Source organism: Oryzias latipes, chromosome 23, assembly GCF_002234675.1.
Source record: "Oryzias latipes chromosome 23, ASM223467v1".
Lineage (NCBI taxonomy): Eukaryota > Metazoa > Chordata > Actinopteri > Beloniformes > Adrianichthyidae > Oryzias > Oryzias latipes.
This window is the reverse complement of record NC_019881.2, coordinates 2,269,863-2,287,057: the sequence shown is the minus strand read 5'-3', so window position 1 is coordinate 2,287,057 and position 17,195 is coordinate 2,269,863. Positions and strand designations below refer to the sequence as shown.

The window sequence follows — 17,195 nt, the reverse complement described above, 5'->3', positions numbered from 1 at the left end:
GGTTGAAAAACACTCGAGCCGATATGCTAAATCCTAATTGTCCTATTAATCAAAGTCGGTGGACTGCACAAGTGGATTGGAGCTCCCACAGCACAGAAAAAATATTAAGAGGCTGTAAAAGTCTGACAGCAAACAAGCTGAGCGGTAATCACAGTCTTCGCCCTGGAATGACGGGGAAGAGCAGGATAATGTGGCCCCTGCTAACGCACAGCGCACAGTCGCCCATCTTTAAAAAGACTCGTAGCTGACGAGAGCGTGAAGCTGCAGCAGCCCCTCTCTGTTCCATCTCTTCTCACATCCTGGCTGTGAATCTGCCAAATCTAGCACATAATCTGAAGGTTTGTTCTGAGAAGTTACACTTCAAACCCTGAAGGAACTGTTGATTAATCGATGCAGGAGCATCTTCTCCGTGAATTCACTTTTCGTACAGGTCAGCTTTACATTTTTTGTTTTATTTAAATAAAACCTACAGAATCCCTCAAGTCACCCACTGCTGGGATCTTGGTGTTGGTGCCATTGCTAAAAATATGTTGCTATTAGGGGATGGTAACAGCTTGAAAGCCCTTGCAGGCTCTCACATTGATCTGATTTCTGGGGTAAAAGTAAAAATAATTTAATTTTTTTTTAATAAGGTTGAAAGCTGCATGTACATTAAAATATAGTCAGCACGGAAAACATAAAAAGTACCATATTTCCATATTTCGACATGAATGCTATTTTTAAGAATATATTTCAAGAGAAAATCGGCAGAACTTTTAATTTCAAATAACAAAATAGTTATGAAATAGGGTAAATACAAGAAAGAAATGTGCATTTAGTGTTGAAACAAAGAATTGTTGAATTCAAATTTGTCAAATAATATTTTTCTTACTTAAAATAAATATTAAAAAAATCATAAAAAAAATCCTCTTCCCTATTAATATAGCATACTTTCATCTTTAATGCTTTTTTATGTATCTTTAAATCTTGTGTACTCTTGGCAGTGAACCAGCTATTGTATTGCGTTTCTCTGTATGACACATTTGACAGCAAGTCTGGAATAAAAAAATTTTTAACTATATTTTCTTGGCCCATTATGCGCACTTAAGATCCTTACATTGTTTTCAGACTATGTAGCTGTCCTGGCTGTGTTTACTGATCTGAAAATTATTTTCCGTGGTACATGACGCTTAAAAATCCGTCTAAATGTTTTGGCACGACTTTGGTAAACTACAAAGTTACATTGATTCCTTGTTGGAGTATTATGGGTACTGTAGTCAGAAGCCTGGCAGAGTGATACGATTTTGTTTCGCTTAATGCACCATGTAATCCGGTGAGCCTATAAAAACAGACCTAATCATTTAAAGTGTGCCTTATGTATATTTTGGTCTGAAAAATAAGGTACTTGCAATTACAGGTGTAACAATGTCAGCGGCTATCACTAGAATCTTCCGTCTTAAAGGGTCCAAAGCTTTTGTGTATCTCAAACCCTTTTCAATCAGTCTTGATTTAGGGATTTCTTGCACTGGCTTCTTTGGTTTAGTACACTCACTGGCCACTGTACACCATGCTAGTACCAGGTTGGACCCCCTTTTTCCTTCAGAACCGCCTTAATCCTTGGTAGCATTGATTCAACAAGGTTCTGGAAACATTCCTCAGAGAGTTTGGTCCATATTGACTTGACAGCATCACACAGCTGCTGCAGATTTGTCGGCTGCACATCCATGATGCCGATCTCCCGTTCCACCACATCCCAAAGGTTCTCTATTGGGTTGAGATCTGGGGACTGTGGAGGCCGTTTGAGTCCAGAGAACTCATTGTAAAGTACCAGAAACCAGTCTGGGATGATTCCAGCTTTAGGACATGGTACCTTATCCCGCTAGAAGTAACCATCAGAACATGGTTCACTGTGGTCACAAAGGGATGGACATGGTCAGCAACAATAGTCAGGTAGGTTATGGGGTTGGAACTATGCTGAATTGGTAATAAGAGGCCCAAAGTGTGCCAGGAAATTACCCCTCACACCATTAAACCGCCTGAACTGTTGATACAAGTCAAAATGGATCAGTGCTTTCTTTCTTGTCCACTCAGACCCCAAACGCTAACACCAGATAATCTCCCTTACTGAGTCTAGTCATACTGGATGTTTCTTTCCATCCTTCCATTGAAAGGGAGTTCTCCTTTCCCCTCTCACTCTTTGCTTGTTAACTGGATTGATTATCCCAATGAAACTCTAAGATGCCATCTGTTGGTATCCAATTTACGTTATTAATATGATCAGTTCAGACAACTTGGCCTTACTGATCTGGACTCTAATGGTATTAATAACTAAAATGAGTTCTTCTTGGTTTCAGTTTTTGGCTTTACTGTAAACTGAATTTATCGTTTTTCCAACAGCTCCTACCCAGCTCAGGTGCTGCTATGCAGCCAGAATTGCACAGTTCTCACCAAATCATTGCTAATCTAATGTTTTATTGCAATTTTTGTCTTTAGCTAGCAAAAATGATCAAAACCTGGTGAAATATGAAGCCTTTCAACAGTTTGTTTTCATCAAACACTTTTTGTTGAACTCAAGGATGTCAGACAGCACTAGCTAAGACAAACTGTCAATACTTTTATCTCATTAGAAAGGTTTTAGTCAAGTTTTCCTTTAATAAATAGTAGATTTTTTTCAACATCGGCTGTTTTTAGGCCCATTGTAATTACAAATATTTTCATGACATTAATTTTTAACTACCAACACTTCTGGACTAGATCATTTGAGCAAAAGAAGAGACCAGAACATCTTTTCTCTTTTGTTATTCCTGGCAGTTGGAGCTTATTGGCTGATGGGTAATCAGTTCTGTACGGACTTATGTAAGAGGAAAGGAAATTAAGTTAAGTAGAGATGGAAGTCTTTGTGCAAGAAAAAAAACAATGAAAGTAGGAAGAGTATGTGACGCTGTAAGTCTGGCCCAAGGCATTCTGGGTGATCATTAATGTATGTGTGGGACTCGCTTCCACATGGACCGTCACGACATTTAGCATTTTAGAGTTTAGGAGGAAAAGAAAACTTCTTGAAGTTAGTCATGTTGTCATGGTTACTGTTATTCTATTTATCTGCATCGACTATCCTCAAGAGTCTGTGCACGTTATGTCAACTCACCTCACTGGAACAAATATGGAACACTGGAACACACAAGAGGAAAGCAGGACTTTCTGCTATCCACGCAGACGTGCACGAATGTGACAGAAATGCAGAGCTAACCTAGTTTCAAATGTTTACTGCAAAATCACAGGAGATGCAATAGATTCTATAAATACATTTTAAGAAGTGGAACGGTGTGATATGTACCCAAAAGATGAAAGGGCATAAAAGAAGAGTAAAAACAGATTTGCTTTCCTTTTCAGCTTGAAACTTCAGAAGTTGCTTTAGCGCCTTTGTGTCATCATTGCATCAACACATGTTAGCATAACACTATGAGAAATAAAGGAGGTCAACATGCTCAGCATCAGTCGCTTAGCATTTAGCTCAAAGAAGCATGACTGTGCAACCTTAGTGTAATACTAACCCCTAAACACAATGGCTCACTGTGCAGGACTGAACTCCAGCCTTTGAGGAATTTGTAAGGCATCAACCTAACCTTAAAAAAACGGCTAAATGGTTATCCAGTCCTTAGTCACCCCTTTTTTCTCCACGGTTTCAATTCAATTATTGCTGAGCCACTCGGTTGTGTTTCAATCATACCAGCTTTAGCTTAATTGTTTTTTTTCTTTTGTTGTCTATTGCAATGTTCTTGTTATCACCTGTAGGTTCCAAAACTGTCTGTTCACTCCATGGCAAGTATTTCCACTGGTGTGGTGGCGAGTCACTTGGTGGACAGCAGAGAATATAGAAATGAAGTTCACCTGTTCACTCAGGTGTCCTGAACACCAGTTGAGCTGGGGATGTACACCTTTCGTTGACCGCTAACGCTGTAACGAATTGAACGCTTTTGATCGCTACTATAAAGCCTAGAACTCTTTGTTGAATGTTTTGCCGATGGAATCTTTAATTCAAGCATACAGATATTGGTGTGTGTCATCAATGACAATTATCCCCCGTTTGCTTGCAGCGGAGCATGGTTAATGGAACAGACACGTAGCTGCTACGTTACCGAAAAGATCTCAAAATAAAAATTAAGAAAAAACAACAGGAACCCTAAGTGATCTAAAACCTCCTGACAACAAAATCATACAGTCCTGCTTTAGACTGACTTTTTAAAGTCTGTTAAAATTGCCATTTCTTGATTAGCATTTTTGTTAATTCCACATTCTTCCAGCATTGCCAGAATTACTATTTTATCTGCACCTAGATGTTGGCTTAATGCTTGACTGTAGGGATAGATTTACCGTTTTGTGTTTTTCAGTGATAGAAAAAACCCTTTAAGTAGTCATTTTTAATTTTTATTTAATACATTTATATGTTTTAAGGCTTAACCCTCTCACTACACGCCTTTTAAATTTTTCTTGGACAGGCATGGACAATTTTACACTTTTCTATTTAGTTCAAACTCACAAGGTCAAAACTTTCATAGAAGATAAGTCAAACATTAGACGGAAGACGTCCATCGAAACATGTTAGCTATGTAAAAAACGCAACCGTGTCTAATAACAGCAACCTGATGGTGATGGTAAACACTGTTGTAGCCATAGCTGCCCTGGGGCAGACTGACAGAGGTGTGGCTACCAGTTCGCGCCTACAGCCCCTCTGTCCATCACCGGGACATTCATGCACATCCACACACCAGTGGAGCAACACTGGAGGCAGGGAGGGTGAAGTGTCTTGCCCAAGGACACAACGACAGTTGGCTGGGGGGAGCGGTGATCGAACCGCCAACCCTTCTTTGGATCTTTGGACGACCTGCTCAACCGCAGGGGGGGTGGGGGGGTGAACAACGCCACTGAGACAAGAGAACCAGTTCAGAACATGTGGACCACGTTATAGTGATGGAACACTATAAGAGCACAATTGTTTTTTTGTAAAGACAATCGCCAGAACACCAAAGGACTTTGTATATCAGTATCCGCTACTCTGATTTTACTAAAAATGTCAAATTTCAACATTACCAGTAACTAATAAAGACAACTGAGACTGACTGAATAAAAACACCCCCAAGAAGAAAACCATATTCTGCAGATTACAACTTAAACTAGTGAAATATGCCCCCAAAAACAGATGCAGAAAGACAAGAATTATTGGAAAAGATGCTGAGACCAAACTCTTGGGTTGGGGGAGTTGTTCAGAAGACACACCTAAGATGACAAATTTAATGGATTTAGTGATTGGAAGTGTTATTGAGATTTTGTTTGACTTGTCAGCGCGTTGTCAGTGGTAAATTCATCAGAATAACTGCTAAAATGTTGTACTAACATATCAGACACTAATTTGATTTGTTGCCTATGCCTTGTGTATGAGAATAAGCATAAATGTGTAGCATTGGTGAACCTTATACATGATCGACCAATTGTTCCTTATGCTATTAGTAGAGGATAAAGTGTTTATTTTCTGTCCTTCTTTTTGTTAACCCTTTAACACCAGAGATGTTGGTAGAAACACCTAAATGACACACACTCTTAGAACTACCTTAACTCTTTGACTGTTGACGCAATAAAACGTCGTTCCAACAGAATCTGAGATGGAGGAAAGGGGCATTGCATATCGGTTTTTCGCTGAAACGTTCAGTGTTGAATAACTACGCAAAACTCCTTTTTTCTGTGTCAGAATCTGCTGGACTTATGATAATAGCGTAAACAGTTGAAGGGTTACGGTAGTCAAAAGAATGTAAACACTAGAGCTAAAGCTAAGATGCTAATTTTTTATGTATTTTTTTAATATATGATGCACTTTTTGGCTGCTGTGACTTATACTCAGGACCAAGTTATGACAAAGTAAAGTACAAAAAAGAAACCAAAGGTGCTGTTAAACACTTCCTCAGCTCTGCGGGTTTATGGGATCCACTGAAGGTGAGCCCTAAGGCCGCATTTACACTGCATGGTTCAAGTGACACAATTCCTATTTTTTCCTCTCATGTGGCTCAGATCGGATATGACTGGTGAGCGTGTAAGCAGGACAAAAGCGCATGGATTCCGATTTTCTTAGATCGGAATCAGGCCTCATTCATATGTGGAAATAAATTGTATACGAATCGGCACGTGCATTTGCGTGTGCCATGTAAGCAGACAAATCGGATATTCTCCAGTAAATGCGAGTCGTACGTCAGTGACGTCAACTCAAGACACCACCAACTGAGATCACATGACTTATTAAGGTGCTTTTGTGCGCTGATTTTGCTGTTCGAGGACAGCTGGAGCCCCATCAGCGTGTTACCTTTCAGCCTTAGGCTTCGTTATTTCCGGTCTGGTCCCGGTCGCAAACGGTAACTAATCAAGCGGGACACTGTTGCTCTGGAACAGGCTAGAAGCCGTTTGTTTCTTTGCTTGGATCAAACTGTTAGTGCAGCACAACGTCTGCAAACACTTCCTCGTTCAAAACTCAGAGAGAGCACATAAGCCGGCCGAGCAGGCCTCCTTTTTCCTCTCCTGCACATCCCCTCACGAGCACCCAAGGCAACGCCTCCTTCTGTCGCTGCATCGCCTCCGTGACAACTGCAGTCACAAAAGTCCGAAGGAGGTCCACGGAAGGCGGAAATGCTGCTACTTAGTCCTTCAGATAGTTTCAGCATTGTAGTGTAAATGCAAAAATTGGATACGGGTCACTTTTAAAAGATGATGTAAGCGGGCCGTCAAAAAAAATCGGATATAGTCAAAAAATCGGATATGAGCATCAAGACCTGCAGTGTAAATGCAGCCTAAATGACATGACTAAACTTTCTGCGTGTTCTTTGATTTTTTTCTATCGTCTTATAAGCTGCTTTGGGAACTTCGAAGAAGCCTGCGGCTTGTTTTAATGAGCTGTTAAAAACTTGTACTTTGGCAGCATGGATAGACACCATTAGGCTTCGGCTGTTAATTTCAAAGCACCAAACTGCAAGCATGCTGTGCTGTTTCCATTTTCAGTTCTGACTTTAGAGGCAATCTGATGCAGGACAAGCACTTTTGCATGACACTGACACAATCTGGGTTTGTTAAGTTTGTCCCACTAACGTTCTGTAAACCCAGCAGCTTGAGATCATGTAATGAAAATCTCACAAACAACCATTTAGAGATAGAGAGCGCCGTCTTAGAACTGCAAACTTTCTCGACTGCAGCAGAGGTCTCGGCTCGCTCGGTGCTTGTTGCGACGCAGACAGGCCGGTCACCGCCGCTTCTCACTGCAGGCGCCACATTGGCTCACATGCACACAGAAAAGCAGGAGGCAGACACGTCTGCGCCATCAGGCCTCTGGATCCCCATCAAACAGGTCCATTAGAGACTTTAAGAACTGAGAACTTCTTAAAGGAAATCAATGACTTTTCCTCATGAATGCAGCCAAAAAAATGTTTTAAATATTAATAAAATTGGTCCAAAATGAAGAACTCAACAAGTAATTTGTTGTCAGGTGGAGTCATTTCCATTTAAACTTTATTTCAATACTACAAGCTCACAGCAGGGAATATTTCCCCATAAAAAAAGGTGGGCATTGAACAAATAGCAGCAGGTTTAGAATGAAAAGGTCACAGCTATTGGCCGATTTATTATTCAAGAAAACAACAGGGGTCATTAGTGGCTGCAGTGAGCTTCTGCCTGGAGAAAAGCAGATAACCCATGATAAACAGGACTTCGGTTTGCCTTCTGACCACATTTAAGTCCTGTTTTAGCGTCAGTGTGGATCCATTTTTAGAGAGACTGTGATGCTAATTCAATTTGATGCTTCCTAATGTTAAAACATTTGTAGCAGACGTTTTTGGTTTTTATTTACACCCTAAATTAGAGCATTTATGAAGACAACACAAACCAATTTAGATGAGGGGAAATCAGAAATATTAACCCGTTCATCCCAGAGCTGCTTTTTAAACTTACAAAACTCTTCGACCATTTACGCGATCTTGAAGCTAAGAAGACCAGCTTGACGGGATTATGTCGACGGCTTAAACACTTTATGACTGTAAAGTGTTGCATCTCAATGCAAAGCTGCTTTTCTCTGCTTCAGAATTTCCACTGGAATTATAATTATTAGGTAAACGGTTGATAAGTTGCAGTAATTTAAATAAACTTCAACACCAGATCTAGAAAATCCAGTGTTAAAGGTTTAGAATTTATACAAAATAGCGTTAAAGATGAAATGTGTCATATTAGCAGGTCGCTTCTAGCAGGTGGCTAATTAAGCTGAATTGGTTTTCAGAATTCTGAGCGTAAACTGTAATTTTTTCCTCAAAGTATGAGATTAATTCTAATTAGCTGAATGCTATAAATTATCCTAAGTTTGATACATCTTTGTATAAATGTAGAACTGCTGATTGTTTTTTGCATTATTCTTGCTTTGATTGCTTGAAATAAACCTATTAAAATCAAAAATCAAATAAAGCGTTCATCCCATTGTTTTCCTGTTTCTCATTCTTTATTCTAGCATCTTCCTCCATTTTTTGCCGCTTAACTCCTACAATTGTTCAGCTATTTCAACCATTCAACTTTTCAAGTGTTCAGCTTTATCCAGATATGACTTTTGCTCCTTCAATTCCTTGAAACTTTTAAAATATTCCAGGCTTTCTGCCTCCATTGAAATATTTGAGGAATCCTTGGTGCAGAAGCTCGCTGGTTCGATACCCGGAGCTGGCATTTTTCACAAACATATCTTAGTTGTTATTGTGCTGTTTTCACTTTATTTATGGTCAACTTTGATCATTTCTTTCTTTATTTATTACCCTTTAGTTTCATTTTGATTCAGCAATAAAGCATTCAACCCTGCATTTTCTTCTGGAAAAGCGGCTCCTTCTAGTTGTAAAATGTCACTCAAACAAATAATACAATTCATACTCGAAATCGGTTCATTTTGAACGATTTGGTTGGATCAGATTCACTGACCAGGACATCTTTAGCCAAAACTTAGGCAACCAGTGTGACTCAGATAAGTAGCTGGGTTCAAGATCAAAGTGTGAATGAAATCTGTGTCCAAACAAACAAGTAAACTAGAATGAATGTCAACTCCATTCACATGTTAGTTTCCTAAAGTTCACCCCACTGTTGTTTTTCCACATCCAAAGAATCCAAAGAGAACATTCCTAGAACATTCTAGACACTGGATGGTCACATGACTTTATTAAATTCAAAGGGTTTCCACACATTGGACTGGAATTACGGACCGATCCATTTTTGCTGATGTCATCACGTGTGTTGTCCGATGTGATGGTCGTTTTTATACTATAGTAAAAATAAACCAATCGTGCCTCAACCTAAATGGTATTTACCAATATCAATGTAATCGACTTCTTAGGTTCTGTTGTTATGAGATACGGTTGTGTTTTTTTTACACATACCTGACATGTTTAGACAGAAGAACCTAAGAAGTCAGTTAATAATACAGACACTATGGACTTTACTGGGTTCATTTCATTTTGAATGATAACGATAAAGGTTAACCACAGACAGATCAAGCTGGTTGGATCATAAGAATAGAAATCAGTTCATCGATTATGTCAATTAATGTTCCACCCCCAATAGAACACCTCCATGCATTGAGGTTTGCCGGTGAATTGGTAACTAAAGAATGAACTGGAGATCATCTCCTCACTGTACAATGTGTCAAAACCTGGAGCAAAGGGACTCCAGCCAAACCAGGAACACCGTCAGATGACTGGAAGTGGTCTGGTAGGGATATTCTGGGACTCGTAAACCCTTTTCCCGCTTTCTGCCTCCCTGCCTTCAGACCCACTCCCCCCTCTGTGCTCCGCATCACACCGACACTTCCTGCTGCAGGAGGCCGACCTGAGGGAGGCTGAGGGGGGATCCCAGCACGGAGAAATCCACCCGGATGGACGCACGCGCACCACAGACAGAGAGAAGCCCCCCGCGAGCCCCACAGACAGCAGGAAACCCCGGAGGCTGGAACAAAAGAGCGGGAAGCACGTGACGACGGAGGGAGAACGGTGCACGAGCTGGCGGTTTACCTGAGCGGGAGAAAACGATGAGCTGGTGAGTCGTGGATGATGAGCCCTCTTCCTCTTCCTCTTCCTCAGCGGCTAATGATGCTCCTTTTCCTTCTGCGCTCCTCCTCAGCCTCCCATCCGCACCCTCCTCTGCTGCCTCTCTTCCACAATGCATGCCGGGAACGCGAGGCGTGTTTGTTACCGCAGTCCGGGAGGTAATGACACGCCCACAACAAAGAGACGCAAACATCTAACAAACAAACATTTTTTTCATCAAAATTATAATCTTTAATCTGAACATCGACCGATGATTCACTTCATTATTCTTCATTGTGGCAAGACACAATATTAAAAAACAAAAGTTTTTTTCGTTTTTAAAGTAAAGCATATATATAAAAGCTCAAGTTGCTAAACTGACCCTCAGAAAGGTCTGGGAATAATTTGGAATTGTTTGAATGTTCTTTTGTTTTTTTATTCTTTTCAGTTTGTTTTTACTTTATTTTATATTGAATTCCCTATGGGAATTCAGAAAGTTGATCTTAATCTAAAATAGCCTATTAATAGAATTTATTTTAGTTTTTTTCTTTTCTTTTTTTCTCTTTCAAATTTTGGATTGAAACCATATCAAATATGATTAAAAAACTTAGCATTTTATTCTTTTAATTATAAAAATTTTCATTTAATTTATTCTTTTTTTAATTTTAAAAGCACTTTTTAAACTTTTGCCTTGGAACAGAAGAAAAGTATGATCTTTTTGGTTGATTTTTTATTTGCTCTTTCATTGTGTGTAATTTTGTATGCATATCACGTAGTTTAATACAATTTACCGTGAAACCTTGTAGTAGGATGTAGAGTTTTATTTTTTCTACTGCACTACAACACAAAAATTGGCAAAATATTTATGTCAGTTTTAAAAAAAAAAAGGTACTTTCTTTTTTTGTCGTTTGGGTATTCTCTCAAAGTCCCACTCCAATCATCGTTCATCTATTGGACTGTTTTGTCCCTTTTGGGGTCACGGGGCTGCTGGAGCCTATCCTGGTCCCTTTTGGGCGAAGGTAGGGGACACCCCGGACGGGTCGCCAGTCTGTCGCAGGGCCACAATCACACACCCATTCACTCTCATTCACACCTAGGGACAATTCAGAGTAATGAACCTATGAAGCATGTTTTTGGACGGTGGGAAGATGCTGGAGAAAACCCACGCATGCACGGGGAGAACATGCAAACTCCACACAGAAAGGTCCCCCATTGATGATCTGGTTCAGGACCCACAGCCGGGACTTGAACCGGGGGGGTTTCTTGAGGGCTAACCACTGCACCACCGAGCAGCCCCTCCGATCATATTTTGATCTATTTTTAAAGCGTCCCCAGTGATCTTTTATTTACGATTATGCTGTTTTTAGCCAAAATCAAAACAAAACAAAAAGAAAAAAAAATTAAAAAGGACATTTTATTTTGGGAGCAGCTGTTCAGACCGTTAAAACTAACAAATACCAAAAAGAAACATAAAGCTGCTGTTTACAGACAGAAGCAGGAGTTTTCCTCCAAATATGGATTGATTGAGACAGTTGTTCTCACGGACCAGTTTTGGTTCCTGGAAGCCAATAGTTTTTCTGATTTTACTAAGTATTTATTTACATAGGTCCATTTTATTTATTGTTATGTAAATAAATGCATTTTGTAAGTAATTTTTTTCTGCCTTTTTGAACCGAAAATAGATAAAAACGTTTTTAATCTCCCAAGGGCGAAATTCAGGTGTCCGGCAGCAAAACACACACAATAAATAACAATAAAATAATAGTTCATAAAATAGCAGTTCATATCAGGCAGATTTGGGAAACAGCAGTACCGAACTCAGCCCTATGAAACTCTGAACCAAACCGAATTGAGATTTTAGCGCATCGTTACAACCCTATTGGTTACTATGAAGAAACTTTAAAAAAATTGTGTTAAATTGTAAGGGACCAGGTTTTTTCATCATACTGATAAACTAATTTCTACTCAGAGAATTTGCTGGAGGCCAAAACAGTTGGAGAAAACTATGGAAAGAGAAAGAATCGGAAAGAGAGATTGGCTCACAGCGGTTACATACGCAGCATCACGACGACCGACAAACAGCTGCAGAAAAACCAAAGAAAGTCACGCATGAGCGAAGGCACGTGTCGCCGGCTTACGATGCAGCTAATGACACTTTAATGAGAAGATTTGGCCCCGCCCTCTCCCCTCTGGAGAAGAACGCCTTCACAGATGCAGCAAATTAGACACTAATTAATTCCTCTTTTTTCTTATTTTTGCTGCATCTCATGATAATAGTTCCTATGAACAAACACATAACTCATTTTCAGCTTTCAAAGCCATTTTTGGTACATTAATTGGACTCCCAAGTGGCTTCTTTCTCTTTCGGCTTTTCCCATCAGGGGTCGCCACAGCGAATCATCGTTTTCCACCTCACTCTATCATGGACATCTTCTACCCTAACATTAGCCAACTTCATGTCCTCTGTTAAGACATCCATATATCTCCTCTTTGGCCGTCCTCTTGCCCTCCTGCCAGGCAGCTCCATCTCCAACATCCTTCTACCAATATATCCACTATCCCTCCTCTGAACATGTCCAAACCATCTCAGTCTGGCTTCTCTGACTTTGTCGCTAACACAGGCAACATGAGCCGTCCCTCTGATGTACTCGTTCCTTATCCTGTCTAACCTGGTCACTCCTAAGGAAAACCTCAACATCTTCATCTCTGCTACCTCCATCTCAGCCTCTTGTCTTTGTCTCACTGCTACCGTCTCTAACCCATAGAGCAGAGCTGGTCTCACCACTGTCTTGTACACCTTTCCTTTGAGTCTTGCTGGCACTTTTCTGTCACACAACACTCCTGACACTTTCCTCCAACCGCTCCAACCTGCCTGCACTCGCCTCTTCACCTCTTTTCCACACTCCCCATCACACTGAACTGTTGACCCCAAGTACTTAAACTCCTGCACCTTCTTCACCTCAGCCCCCTGTAACCTAACGCTTCTACCTTGATCCCTCTCGTTCAGACACATGTATTCTGTCTTACTACGACTGACCTTCATGCCTCTTCTTTCCAGAGCAAATCTCCACCTCTCTAGCTGTTCCTCCACCTGCTCTCTGCTTTCACTGCAAATTACAATGTCATCCGCAAACATCATTGTCCAGGGAGATTCCTGTCTTACCTCGTCTGTCAGCCTGTCCATCAGCATAGCAAACAAAAAGGGACTCAAAGCTGATCCTTGGTGTAGTCCCACCTCCACCTTGAACTCCTCTGTCTGACCTACAGCACATCTCACCACCGTCATACTTGTCTCATACATGTCCTGAACTACTCTGACATACTTCTCTGCCACTCCAGACGACCTCATACAGTACCACAGCTCCTCCCTCGGCACCCTGTCATACGCCTTCTCTAAATCTACGAACACACAATGCAGCTCCTTCCGAACTTCTCTGTACTTTTCCATCAACATTCTCAAAGCAAATATGGCATCAGTGGTGCTCTTACGGGGCATGAAACCATACTGCTGCTCACAAATCTCCACCTTCTTCCTAAGCCTGTCTTCCACTACTCTTTCCCACAGCTTCATTGTGTGGCTCATCAACTTTATTCCTCTATAGTTGCTGCAGTTCTGCCTGTCACCCTTGTTCTTAAAGATCTGGACCAGAACGCTTCTCCTCCATTCCTCAGGCATCTTCTCACTCTCTAGAATCCTATTGAACAAACTCGTTAGAAATTCCACTGCTGTCTCTCCTAAGCACTTCCATACCTCCACAGGTAGGTCATCAGGACCAACGGCCTTTCCGCTCTTCATCCTTTTCAGAGCCTTCCTAACCTCATCCTTTCCAATCTCTGCTACTTCTGCTACTCTGCTACTTCTGCTACTCTTCCTCTGGACGCATTCCTGTACTTCCTCATTCCACCACCAAGTTTCTTTACCGTCTTTCCTCTTTCCAGATGACACACCTAGCACCTTCCTACCTGTTTCCCTGATAATCTCTGCTGTAGTTTCCCAGTCATCTGGAAGCTCATCCTGACCACCCAGGACCTGTCTCAACTTCTGCCTAAATTCCTCACAAGTTTCTTCATTCTGTAGCTTCCACCACTTGGTCTTCTTTTCTGTTTTCCCTCTCTTCTTCTTCCTGACCTCCAGAGTCATCTTACACACCACCATGCGGTGCTGTCTGGCTACACTCTCTCCTACCACCACTTTGCAGTCATTAACCTCTCTCAAATGACCTCGTCTACATAGAATGTAGTCTACCTGAGTACTCCTACCTCCACTTCTGTATGTCAGAAGTAAGTGTTGACTACAGCCATTTCCATCCTCTTCACAAAGTCCACCACCATCTGTCCCTCCAGATTCCTTTCCTTCACACCAAACCTGCCCATCACCTCCTCATCACCTCTGTTGCCCTCACCAACATGCCCATTAAAGTCTGCTCCAATAACAACTCTCTCTCCTCTGGGGAAACTCTCTATGACCTCATCCAACTCACTCCAGAATCTCTCCTTCACTTCTAACTCACAGCCAACCTGTGGCGCATACCCACTGACTACATTCACCATCACCCCTTCGATTTCTAACTTTAAGCTCATCATCCTGTCTGAGACTCTTTTCACCTCTAGAACACTGTTTACAAACTCCCCCTTCAGAATCACTCCTACCCCGTTTCTCTTCCTATCAACACCATGATAGAACAGTTTGTATCCTCCTCCAATACTACGTGCCTTGCTGCCCTTCCACCTTGTCTCCTGCACACACAGTACATCTACCTTCCTTCTCTCCATCATGTCTGCCAGCTCTCTGCCTTTCCCTGTCATTGTGCCAACGTTAAGAGTCCCTATTCTCAAACCTATGTTCCTGCCTTTTCCCTTCTCTCTCTGGCCACGGACCCTTCTGCCTCCCCTCTTTCTTCCACCAACAGTAGTCAAATTTCCACCGACACCCTGTAGGTTAACAGCATCGGTGGCGGTCGTTGTTAACCCGGGCCTCGACCGATCCGGTATGTCTAAAGTGTTGTGGATGATTCGCATGGTTATTTTGGCAATTTTTACGCCGGATGCCCTTCCTGACGCAACCCTCTCTATTTATCCGGGCTTGGGACCGGCACAGAAGTAACTGGCTTGAAACCCTTGTGGCTAGATTGGACTCCCAAGTGGCTATTTCATCTAAATAACAGATTGCAGCACAAATGTGTTTTTCTAGTCACAGTTGCACACATTTTCAAAGAACACTTTCACTTTTTGTTGCACAAATATACTAGACGATATTCCTTTAAGAGCACACTTTCCTTTGTTTCATTTATCCTTAAGTATTGATGAGGAGGAGGATGAGGATGCCCTAAAAACAAAAAAGGTGTGGGCAGAACAATAAAAAAAAGAACTTTGTTTTTTTAAGATTAAAATAAAATCTAAAACAACTAAAAGATACCTGTTCACACCCTTAAACAATCAGACTCATCCTCCCCACCATGAACAAGACCAAAGAGGTGTCGAGGGACACCAGGGACAAGATCGCAGATCCAAGCAAGACTGGAATGGACCAATTTGGTTCATCGGTTGTTGGAGCAATTATTGGAAAATGGAAGAAATTCACGATCACCTGGAGCTCCATGAAATATCTCACCTAGTGGGCTACGAATGATCTGGAGAAGGATGAGGAAACAGCCCAGAACTACACCAGAGAACTGGTCGATGACCTGAAGCTGGAACCATTGTCCTGGATTCAAGTCCGTCATAGAAAAAAAAAAGGTCCTGTATCATAGAATAGAAAAAAAGAGTTGCTCGTCATCTATTTTGATCTTGCGAGCTGAACGCGTTCCATGCAGGACACATGGCACAGAGATTGATTGACAAGGTCAACAGCCAGTCAGGATGCAGAACAAAGTGCACTGTGAAAGAAAAAAAACCTGCCAGTCTCACTGATAAAAATCCGGGAAACACAGACCATGAAGGCTGAACCGTGATACAGCTAGGGAACACTGTATCCCATCTTTCTTTAACAAACTCCAGAACAACTCCTCATCTTCACTGGAACATTAGTGTGCTTCTTTAACATACGTCTTTTACAGCTAAACATATTATTGACCAGATTACTGTTAACCTAAAATATTTGTTCAGCCCTTGTGCTATCCAAGGTACGTTAACGTTGGGAGTTGGGTCATCTAGACCACTGGACCAGGGGTCGGGAACCTTTTTGGCCAAGAGAGCCATAAACGCCACATATTTTGAAATGTAATTTCGAAAGAGCCATACAATAATGTAGCGTCCCTTTCCCACACTGAGACCTAACCTCTTTTAAAGTTCTTTATTCTGGTCACTGCAGACCACAACAAACGCCGAACAATTAATTCAGCAACTCCTGAATCTCTCCCGCCGAGACGAGACGAGAGCGCTTCTACCAATTTTATATTCACCTGCTCCCGCTGCAGCCCTCCTATTTCCTTATTCGGCCCATAGCTGAACCCCATTGGTCCAAATTACCTAACAACAGGCTGAGCGACAGAACTGAGGGCCAATCAAATCGCTGCATGATGCGTTCAATGAACTCCAGAACTTATAACGCGGCCCAACAGCCAAGTTAAACTCAGTCCACGATCATATGTTTAAAACTAAATATACAAGTGAATGTGTGCATTTGATGTAATTTCAACATTTTTAAAGTACAATAAGTCTGTGGATTCTTTTTAAAAACATTGTTATGCTGTTGCTAATAAATGATGAGTATTTTTCGTGGTAGTTTTGCTGATTGTCTAGTCTGGTTGATACGTGGTGAGTTTCTGCTTCATGCAGGCGTTGAGACTTTAAACGTGATCTTAGGTCTCAATGTTCTGTAGATGTGAGACAGACTGCTCACATGCAGACGGGGAGACAAACACACACTCACACGCTGCAGTGAGGGACGGGCAGCTGGTTTTACGTTTTTACAATCCCTGCGCGATTCACCTGCTGCCTGTCCCCACAACCCCCCCACCCCCACCCTCTGCTTTCTTCCCCACACATCCCGTCCCCTCAACTGCGCGCTCTTTCTCAGAGACGGGAGCGCGCAGTTTTAGGCACGACAATTCACAGGTTTCCGGGTGGTACAAACTCTGTGAAATAATAGATAATAGTAAACTTATACTAGTGCTGGCGCAGATTTCTCTCTCCAAG

General features: G+C 41.6%; 1 protein-coding gene across 1 annotated transcript in view; it reads right to left on the bottom strand.

Moving 5' to 3' along the window:
* LOC101161357 (synapsin-3) overlaps positions 1-10,279 on the bottom strand; it is a 150,826-nt gene extending 140,547 nt beyond the window's left edge. Inside the window, exon 1 of the mRNA XM_004082870.4 lies at positions 10,044-10,279. Coding sequence (XP_004082918.3) covers positions 10,044-10,272 — 229 coding nt within the window. The 5' untranslated portion in view covers positions 10,273-10,279. The remainder of the gene's footprint in view (positions 1-10,043) is intronic.
* Positions 10,280-17,195: the final 6,916 nt, after the last annotated feature.